This window comes from Acanthochromis polyacanthus, chromosome 6 (assembly GCF_021347895.1).
Source record: "Acanthochromis polyacanthus isolate Apoly-LR-REF ecotype Palm Island chromosome 6, KAUST_Apoly_ChrSc, whole genome shotgun sequence".
NCBI lineage: Eukaryota > Metazoa > Chordata > Actinopteri > Pomacentridae > Acanthochromis > Acanthochromis polyacanthus.
The window spans coordinates 28,780,842-28,792,017 of NC_067118.1; the positions used below are offsets into that span (position 1 = coordinate 28,780,842).

At 40.8% G+C, this 11,176-nt stretch overlaps 1 protein-coding gene across 2 annotated transcripts; it reads right to left on the reverse strand.

Annotated features, from left to right (window-relative positions):
* Positions 1 to 536: 536 nt before the first annotated feature.
* Positions 537 to 10,377, reverse strand: zgc:66479 (uncharacterized protein LOC327541 homolog). Of its 2 annotated transcripts, none has more exons than XM_051949327.1 (5): positions 9,445 to 10,377; positions 7,337 to 7,821; positions 6,653 to 6,815; positions 4,728 to 5,463; positions 537 to 2,942 (listed from the first exon to the last, which is right to left on the reverse strand). In XM_051949327.1, coding segments are annotated over exons 1-5 (1,665 nt in total). In that variant the 5' UTR covers positions 9,724 to 10,377; the 3' UTR covers positions 537 to 2,940. The 2 variants fall into 2 exon arrangements, with proteins under 2 accessions (XP_051805287.1, XP_022059816.2); XM_022204124.2 differs by having other exon boundaries at positions 7,337 to 7,824.
* Positions 10,378 to 11,176: the final 799 nt, after the last annotated feature.

The window sequence follows — 11,176 nt, forward strand, 5'->3', positions numbered from 1 at the left end:
GTTAGTAAGCTCATATTTTAAAACTGAAAACTTCTTAAATCTTTCCAAAAAAACAAACAAAGCCAGATATAATAATTTCGAATGATATCTGGGTACTGAAAGTTTGAGCAAACATTTCCCAAACAGGAGTAAAGAGTTGATTCTCCAGTGATTATTTACAATGCTTGTGTTTATCGTAAAGACGGAGCACGTCACTCAACAAGGTGCAACATGGTGATTTAAATTCCGTTTTTTTTAAATGGTTTTGAGCAATAATGAAGAACTACATCAGTAATAGACTTTGGAGACACAAGCAGTATTTTTAGGGGCATTAGTTCACTGTTTTGTTTTTTTTTTGCTCATTTACTGGATATTGGCAGCAATAATGCAATTATGGCACACTGTCCTTTAACATGGGGGTTAGGGTTTCATTCAGAGGTGTTCATACTCCAGCATCTCTGTGACTGAAAAGCCACAGCAGTATTCTTGTAGGAAGGAAACAAAACAGCATCTTTCCCCATATTAAATCTGACAGCACAGAATCAAGCAGTCAAAAGTGAAAGAACGGGGGTTTATTTTAAAAACATGTGAAGTGTCAGACTGACAGTAACCACTGCCTTGGCAAAAACGGTGCATTAAGTATCAGTTATCGTAAAAACATACAGCGGTATCCAAAAGTCTTACTGCACTCCCAAGAACTTATCAGAAACATATTCCATATTTGTGAAACATGAATACAAAAACATTCATCATTTCTCAAGAGGCCATTTTCTAGTGATATATTTAATGTTGAATGTTTAATGTTCCTTGCTCTAGTCACAGGTATGCAGCGGGGATTCAACACATTTTCTGCATTATTTGAGAATTCACATTATTTCGGTTGATTTCAGAGCATCTCAGGGAAGGTTTCCTGATGTGACTGTGTGTTTTGTCCGTTTTTTCCATTTTCATTTCCAGATGTGTTCAGCAGGGAGGCAGGGCCACTGATATCCCAGTCCTTGCTCCTCCATCACATGCAGTGTCCTGTCATAGTTAGGTTCCCTGATTTGTCAGTATCCTGCTGCAGAACTTCTCTTCTGCGCCACCTAAAGGTACAAAGTGTGAAGTGATTGTGGAGTAAAGTGGAAATTCTGCTTCTTTTGTAGTCAAACGTGCATACATGTATTTTTGCACTATAACTTCTTGTGTGGCCATCTCCTCATCAAAAAGCTGTCCATTTACTTTGAATTATTGTTTTAAGCAGCGACATTTTGGTACCATTTGGTCAAAAGATTGTCATTAAAATGTGACCTGGAAACAAACCGTCTTCTGATTGAACGTCTTGTACAGAGTGTTGATCTTTAGTTGGTGTGTACATTGTAAGTGCTATCAGTATTTTGAATGAAAATGACCTGCAAATGTAACTTAGCTGCAGTTTGGCTCTGTGAAACTTTTCCATCCATTTGGAAAACTGTTAGTCCCTGAGCTGCTTCACTTAAGCTACATTCACACTGCAAGCCTTAATGCCCAATTCAGATTTATTGCTCAGATCGATTTTTTGCTGTTTCACAATATTTTTTGAATGTCTAGTCAGTTTCCATTGTAAACTGATCACGGCCCTGGACTCATGCACCGGAGAAGACATGGAGGCGGCTGAAATAAGCTTTTATAGTTTCATTTCTAAGATGATATGCAGCAATAGTCTGCGAGTTCATCAGAAGTGTCATCCCAAATATTTATGAAGTCCAACATCTCACAGTCTCTCCACTGACTGAATCCATCGCAGCCGTCCTCTATTTTTTTGTATTCAGAGAGCGACTCCCGCCAGCACAGTATTGTGACGAATGTCGATCTAGTGTGGTGTGAAAGCTGCATGAAATCCAATATGACTGTTCAGACTGCAAGAAATCAGACCTTTGTCTGATACAGGACCACAGAGAGAAGTTACACAATTCAGAACTGAAACTAGATTTTTTTTTTTTTTAAACTGAAATATCTGACTTAAGCCCTTTTTGTTTGCAGTCTGAATGTAGCTCCAGTGACAGATTTTTTTCAGAAGTTGCTGCATAGAGTCTCTGATGTTATGTATTTTTGAATAAAAGTAGAATACTGATCTTGGAACCAAACAGTTCTCGGTAGAGGGCTCAGGCTTTTAGACCACATCACTGTATCTGACATTACTACAGGTGTATTCTGTGTGGCTGGAATTGTAATCAGTTAAAAAAAAGTGCAAAAAAAAAAAAGACATTGACCCAAAGCTATATCAAGCAAACCTCCAATTTTTAAGCACTTAACCACAAATATGCACTTAAAAATAGTTAAAAAAAAATCTTACTAACTACAGTATGTAATATACTTTAAAAACATTCAGGAATTGCTCTTGTTTAACTTATCAAAGATGCCTTTCTTCTTTTTTTGCAAGCTCTAGAGTTGGCAGTTTGCCTGTGTAAACATACAAAATAAATTACTGCTTTTTCTCATGATGTATTTCAGGCAGTGACAAAAAGAAACATACTTTTATGTCACCAAGAGAGGCATTATTTATGGCTTCAAATGCACTGATAAAACAGTTTACGCATTGGCTTTCCTGTTATTTCATTGGCTTTTGGTTTTCCAGTTTAGTACAGAACTATGACAAAAGTGTGAGTTGTGAAGAGTGGAAAGATTCTCTTTTGAAACACAGGCATTCTTTTATGGATTAAGGCTTCTGAGGTTGTTACTGGCAGGTTAAATCCTGAATGACTCCTTTCTTTACTAGACAGCCATCTTAGATTTTGAGGTACAAGTTTCGGTTCCGACTCCAGCATCGTGACTCGATTCTTCTGAGCAGGTCTGCCTTTCAGAGAGCAACCACATGATGAATACTGCACCTAAACAACAGCAATCAATAACGCCTTCCTACAGTATTTGTCATATTGTAGACAGTGATATTAGTCTGAGAAAGTTCCCATTTTGCTTGATGGATGCTTCTGGCGACGTGAACTCTGTAAAACATGAGACAAAAGACAAGATTATGAGGGATAGTTAGAGCAAAACAGTCGGACAGTGACGTCAGAAACAATATTTGTTTTGTAGCCACTGGAGTGATACACACGTGGACAAAATTGTTGGTACCCCTCAGTTAAAGAAGGAAAAACCCACAATTCTCACTGAAATCACTTGAAACTCACAAAAGTAACAATAAATAAAAATTTATTGAAAATTAAATAATCAAAAACAGCCATTACTTTTGAATTGTTGATTAACATAATTATTTAAAAAAACAAACTAATGAAACAGGCCTGGACAAAAATGATGGTACCTCTATAATAGATTGAAAACTATTTGACCAGAGTGACATGATTAACTCAGGTGTGTCATTTAATTGACATCACAGGTGTTTCCAAACTCATAATCAGTCAGTCTGCCTTTTTAAAGGGAGACAAGTAGTCACCCTGCTGTTTGGTGAAAAGATGTGTACCACACTGAACATGGACAACAGAAAGCGAAGGAGAGAATTGTCCCAGGACATCCGAAAAATAAATTATAGACAAACATCTTAAAGGTAAAGGCTATAAGACCATCTCTAAACAGCTTGAAGTTCCTGTGACAACAGTGGCTCATATTATTCAGAAGTTCAAGACCCACGGGACAGTAGCCAACCTCCCTGGACGTGGCCGCAAGAGGAAAATTGATGACAAATTGAAGAGACGGATCGTTCGAATTGTATCCAAAGAGCCCAGAGCAACCTCCAAAGAAATTAAAGGTGAACTCCAAGGCCAAGGTACATCAGTGTCAGATCGCACCATTCGTCGTTGTTTGAGCCAAAGTGGACTTCATGGGAGACGACCAAGGAGGACACCACTGCTGGAAAAAACTCATAAAAAAGCCAGACTGGAATTTGCAAAAATGCATGTTGACAAGCCACAAAGCTTCTGGGAGAATGTCCTTTGGACAGATGAGACCAAACTGGAGCTTTTTGGTAAGGCACATCAACTATGTTCATAGACTCAAAAACCAAGCATACGAAGAAAAGAACACTGTCCCTACGGTGAAACATGGAGGAGGCTCAGTAATGTTTTGGGGCTGCTTTGCTGCATCTGGCACAGGGTGTCTTGAAAGTGTGCAAGGTACGATGAAATCTGAAGACTATCAAGGCATTCTGGAGAGAAATGTGCTGCCTAGTGTCAGAAAGCTTGGTCTCAGTCGCAGGTCATGGGTCTTCCAACAGGACAACGATCCAAAACACACAGCCAAAAACACCCAAGAATGGCTGAGAGAAAAGCGTTGGACTATTCTAAAGTGGCCTTCTTTGAGCCCAGATCTGAATCCCATTGAACATATGTGGAAGGAGCTGAAACATGCCATTTGGAGAAGACACCCATCAAACCTGAGACAACTGGAGCTGTTTGCTCATGAGGAGTGGGCCAAAATACCTGTTGACAGCTGCAGAACGCTCATTGACAAATACAGAAATCGTTTAATTGCAGTGATTGCCTCAAAAGGTTGTGCAACAAAATATTAAGTTATGGGTACCATCATTTTTGTCCAGGCCTGTTTCATTAGTTTGTTTTTTTAAATAATTATGTTAATCAACAATTCAAAAGTGATGGCTGATTTTGATTATTTAATTTTCAATACATTTTTATTTATTGTTACTTTTGTGAGTTTCAAGTGATTTCAGTGAGAATTGTGGGTTTTTCCTTCTTTAACTGAGGGGTACCAACAATTTTGTCCACGTGTGTATCTATAAATCCATTATTTCTTAAAAAAAACTACAATGTTCTTACATTTGTCCTCGTCTTCTAGTGACTCTTCTTCCTCATCTTCCTCCTGTGGCTCCTCCTCAGCTGCTACATCCTGCTGTTCTTCCTCTTCTTCTAAGCCTTCCTCCTCTGCAGCAGGTTGCTCCTCCTCTGCTTCAGGTGCAGTCTCCTCTTCTGCTTCATCACCACCTTCCTCCTCTTCTGCTTTATGACTGTCCTCCTGAACTTCCTCTCCATCTAATGCTGCCTCTTCTTCAGCCACCTGGTTCTTCTCTTCGGGCATCTCCTCTTCTGCTTCATCACCACCATCCTCTGCAGCCTCCTCTTTCTCCTCTTCTGCTTTATGACTGTCCTCCTGAACTTCCTCTCCATCTAATGCTGCCTCTTCTTCAGCTACCTGGTTCTCCTCTTCGGGCATCTCCTCTTCTACATGTTCCTCCTCTTCTTCTGTCTGTGTTGTTACTTCTTCTGTCTTTTCTGATACATCGGCTGACTCCTCTGGTTCCGTCTCATCCTCCTTCACTGCCTCCTCTGGTTGTTCTGTCACAGAGTCATCCTGTTCATCAAGAGGTGAGTCCTGTGAAGCTGCTTCTTCTTCTCCCTCCTCCTCTTCCGTCTCTTGAGCGGTTCCTTCTTCCTCAGCTGCATCATGTGCCTCTTCTTCTTCAGTTCCTGCAGCTGTCTCTTCCTCAGCAGCCGGAGCCGTTTCTTCCTCTGTCTGTTCCAGCGGTTCAGCAGGAGCTTGAGTTTCTCCCGCAATCTATGACAGGCAAAACAATATTAGACCACGGTAGACTGGATCCTCGACAGGAAATCATTTTCTCCTCAGCAATCTGGACATCCAGGTGTCTGAGTAAACACGATGTGATTAAGATGACACACAAAACAGAGATCTGTGCTGTATGACTGCAAGTATAGATATGAATCCAATGGAGAATTCATGCCAGGCAATTAGTTCCTTCAAATACACAGGATGAAAATCTCATTATGGTTCCCAGTGGACACACGGTGAACAGAAATAGTAAAGAGACCATGTGCGCTGACAGCATGTGTGCTGAGGCCTGTCAGGGAATTTCTGCCATCACAGTATAATCTAATAATGCACCCGGCTTAGAAAACTGTTCATTTTGCACTTTTAAATCTTAGAAATCTCAAAAACAGTCTCTATTTCTACGACTTCAATTTAAATTGTCATTTTTTTAATATATGAAGAGGAATCACATGTAACTTCTGATTTGTTAAAAAGCTTCAGTTGAGGCTCTTTTAATAAACTGGATAAAAAAAACAGATGTTCAAATGTATTTGACTAATGTATGTAAATGTACAAAAATAATACAATAATGCTAAAATAAAATAGAATAAACAATGCAAACTATACAATAAAACAAATGCAAAAACAATACAATTCAAATAAAACAATAAAAATAGAATATTACCCTGCTCATAAGGAATCTAGAAAATACTTGGACTTGTTAGATTATCATCTATATTTTTGTTAGTACAAAATTTCTCTCTAATTATTTTTGCTGTAGTCTTAAACTTAATGTTTAAATTAGTTACGATAATCGCCATAATCAACAACACTGTAGGGTCTCTTCCTTTTTTATGTATTCTAGTAATGTAAAGTAGTATTTTGAAAAATTTTAAGGGTTTTAACCTCTATATGTAACTTACTCAAGTAAATTAAAGCCATAAATAACAGTATATGGTCTTGAATCGAAAATCTAAACTTTATATTTAGTTCATAACCCCAGTTATCTTCTATTTTGATCCACCAACTGTTGTTTTAAGTGTGCTGTATAGAAAAATGGTGACGTGACTGATTGCAGGTCATAGGAGTCATGCTGGTGTTAATTTATTTGACTTGGAAACAGTGTCTGTATGAAGGAAAATTATAATTTAGTCCTGTAATCAGGTCAAATCTGACTGACTGGCGGTGTGTTGGTTACCTTTGTATCCTGCTTCTGTATGTTCTCCAGCTGAGCCCCAAGTTCAGAGTGGAGACTTTGGGCTGCTGAGTTCTGATCCTGCAGACTCTGATGTACCGTATCAAGCTGCTCCTCTACACTGGCCTGCTGGAGCCGCTGGGACTGTTCATTCTCGAGCAACTCTCTGCAAGACAGGAGATAATCGTGGTGAGAGTCTGTAAGTGGACGTCTTTGATTCAAATTATCTTTCAGGCAGTGCAGAAAATTAGGACTTTTATAATAATATCATTTTAATTGTGTGGCTCCATGAAGCCTGAACCTTTACTGCTAAAATATTAGAAAAAGGCCCCATGGTCTAATTGTATTGGCTTCTTCAAATTTTGCATGGCAACAATAGCCTGTGAACCACATTAGCCTGATCTTTTCACTAGCTTCAAAGAGTACCCATTTTACATACAAAGAAAATCTCACACAAGCCATTCATCTCCACAACTTATCAATACAAAAGGAAATGTTTATACAGATCCGGACAATCTCACAGTGTGAATATGAGGCCGACCAACATTGTCCCGGAGCATCACGGAGACACAGACAGAGGCAGCCAACAGGGCTTCCACAAAGTCAACATAAAGTTATGGGTCAGAGGAGGGGAGCTATTTTCTGTGCAGCTCCAAAAGCTGCTGTTTTCTTTTTTCCACAACCTACCTGACAGCAGTCATCTCCAGCACACTGGCCTCCAGCTGAGCCTGGTAGGTGCCCAGCTGCTCCTTCAGTCGGATCACCTCGGCGGTCTGTCCATCCAGGGTGACGCTCAGCGTGGCGACCTGACCGGCTCTCTCGTCCAGCTTTGATTCTGCTTCACCCAGGCTCCCCGACAGGACCTCGACCTTCTGGGACAGTTCACCACTCAACGTAGCCAGACCCTCCACCTGAACCCTGACGCCCTCGAACTCCTCATTCTTCCCCTTCAACATGCTCTGCAGCTGGCTCAGTTGCTCCAGAGACACCGTCGCTTGTTGCATCTCTGACAGGCGAGCTTTCATCTCCGTGTGCAGCGACAGCACCTGAGCGGGGAGGTCGGACGTCTTGAGCTGTTCGGCCGTGGCCAAGGCCATGCCCACCTGTTTCTGGGCCAGCGCATAAGACTCCTCAAGAGCATTCAGGCGTTCTTCCACATTCCCAGAGACTTGCTGCTGCAACAAGACACACAGAGGAGTTGTTGAGTCAAGAGACTCTAATTTACATTGACTTGGTGCTTCAATGGTCCTTTAACTTAACCTAGTATGGGAAGATTTTCTTATAGTCCAAGTTCTGAAATGCCAAGGACAATTGTACAGTAATTTTCTGTGGTCTTTATAGTAATTAACTCATATGAACAACACTATTTCTACCATTACTTTCCATTGCAGGGTATAATAAATCAAGGCAAAATAGATCATAAAATAAAAGGAGAGTTTAAATACCAAGGTCTATACACTACTTAGCCCTGAAGCTACTCATGTATGCAGGAGTCATTTCTTAGAATCCTGTTGGCCAGGGTTGTTCAAATTCTCTTTAAATTACAGCTCCTGTCAGTCAATGAAATGCTTGGAAGGACGATGTCTGTTCAAGAGTCTGATCATGCATGGTAAAATGTTATTTTCCTGTAAAATTCAGAATAAAATGAAGAGAAGATCTTGTTCCTCTACTCATCAGAAGCCAATCTTAGATCAATGAACCAACAGCATTCGTGCGAACACTTTGCAAGGTTGCACAGCTGGATTGTGCAGTAGTTCACGTCTGCATAATCGTTTATTAATTAATTTATTTCTCGGCAGCACCCTCAAACTTTGCAAAGTTATGAGTCACTAAACAGCTCACTGCTCACACAGGAAGTATCTGCCCAACAAGACTGAGCTAGCAGAGCTGCTGTTATGCAAAGGTTTTTGCCACATTGACTTTCCTGAACTGAAGGTGGATTTGCAGGTTTCCATCCCTCAGGAGCAGATTTATGTTCAGTATTTCTCAAAAATCCTGCTTAACTTTCTACAAGTGTACCCTGCAACTTAAACATAGCTAAGGGACCTGACACGGCAGATATAGCTCGAGGCAGCTACGAACCTCTGCTTAGTGACAGAACAGGTTCAGCTCATTCATGCTGGCACATTAAACTCAGAATACACACATTTCTTGAGCTCACAACACTACCAAAGCTGCTTATATTTACAGATATTGTGTCATTTCAGAATTACAGGTGGAACAAAGATCATTTTCTGTTCTACAGACTTTCAGGTGGCCTGTAAACAGCCTCTGAACTGGTGTTCAGTATCAAAAACACAGACTAATAATAGCCTTGGCACATTACTTTGTGGTTTAGTAGTATTTTGGCTGCATCTTCGGCACAACTGCAGAACCACACTACTATAATATACACTTTCCACTGAGAATTTAGATAAAAATATTGAATATATGTCAGTTAGAGATGAAGTCAGTGTCCCTGCGTGTGCGGCTCTAGAATAATCCTCATTACAAGCGCCAGCAGCTGTGTGGATGTTAGAAATAGCAGCGTTTTGTACTCACTCCAGTGAGGCCCTTGGCATTCTGAAATCTGATAGAGGCCTGCAACTTTCCTTACTTGCCACTGACAACATGCACCGTGGACATGTGCTGAGGCCTTTTCTTATTTTGTTAAGAGTGTTTGTATTAAAAGTATAAGCTGAAGGAAATAAGGTGTATTCAGAACAGGATCTGGGCCATGAGAATCTTGTGTTGCTGAAGGCTGCAGGCTCACTGGAGGAACCTCAACTGTGAATTTAACTAGTTTATCTCCTTACCTTATGACTCGACTGTCGCATTTCTTCATGGGAGGACTGGAGTTTGACTATCTTCATCTGCATGCCCATGAGATTGTCAGATAAGTAGGTTAAAGTTTGGTGCTGCTGGAAACAGAACCAGGCTCCAGTGGCACCTCCAATTACTATAATGAGGAATAAAATGAGCAGCAGAGTGTAGTTGTTTCCTCCGGAGCGCGCTTCTGTCTCCAGGATTTCATTTTTGAAAAAGTTATCTTCTTGTTTGTGGTTGCTTTTCCCTTTCCGATGCCTGGCTGTCATTTTTTCCCCACAGAGGACACAGTGTTCTCGCCGGGCAGAGAGGTGATATTCAAGGAGCCGGTGGGTCACACGGGGGGGAAGGAGAGAAAAGAGCCTGAACCTCGCAGCTGTCAGCGGTGATTTGAGTTCAGAAGGCTCCTTTAAGCGGCGCTGCTCGGCTCGGGCTGGTTCCAGTCACCGCTCAGTAAAGTACCGAGACGCTGCAGCGAGCTACCGGTGGAGAGCCGAGGATGAGATAGAGGGAGGCGTGGACCGAAGGTAGCGAGTTTGTCCATTCAGGAAGAGCAAAGGAGGGGCCGAGGGGCCGAGCTGCTGCCACCTCCACTACCAGCCGCCATGTGCGCTGCTGTCACCCAAACGCACCACTGCTGGATCACTGGGTGCTATTTTTTACTGCAGCATGAGGCCAGAGATGCATGTGGCCTGCAGCAACTACACGTTTTTTTTTCTTCCTTTCTGCCTATAAGAAAGGTTGGCTGATAAAATCTTTAATGGAGCCTAATACTGCACATCTCTTTTAATAATATTCGTATTCATATGCTCACATATTTCTGAGGACATATTTCTGTTAAAGGTCACCTTCAGCTTCTAAGTTGTCGTCATCTGCAGCTGCTTTGCTTCAATCTTCAGCTTCAATGAAGTTACCATTTTGGTAAAATCTTGTAATCTCTATCTTCTTCTCTTTTTTTACAGGATTATCTGGTGCTGTTTTCAGTGACATTCAGTTCAGTTTTGTCTATATAGTGTCATCTCCATGCACAGAAAATGAATCAGTATATATCTGACAGAAAGTTAGGCAAACTTAATCATTTAGGCATGGATTGACATTATGCAAAAGCTGACATTTTCCCTAAGACTGCAAAAAAAATCTATCTGATCTGAACTAAATGGACTCCAGTTAAATCTTCTAATCTTTAGCTTTTTTTTAAACAGGATTGTTATTATCTGGTGCTGCTCTCAGTGACATTCAGTTCACTTTTATCTATATAGCATCATCCCAACGCACTTTAAATATGAGGGTGAAGAAATCCAGCAAATCCAAGGTTTGTAACAATTTGTATTTCATTTATGCAAGCAAAGTGGTGAAAAAAACTCTCATGTACTGGGAAGGGGGAAGAAAAAACCCCCCGGTAGGACCAGAATCAGGGAAGGTGGCCATCTGCCTTGACCTGTTAGGTTGAGGTTTAAAGGGAGAGAGAGAACAGGATGGCACATAGAAAACAGAGAAACACATAGGAGATACATAAAAGCCAGATCATGAGAATTTAGTAGGAAGGGGTTCATGGGTTTGGTATAAACTGTGAAATTATATATTTGGGCAGTAGATTGTTTGAAAATTGGAATGTTAATGGCAAGAAATTACGCAGTATATATTGGGCAGCAAGTGAAAAAGTCATCATGAGGAAATGGTTAGTAATGGCTAGAAAGTAGAACCAGCCACCACCGAGGAGCA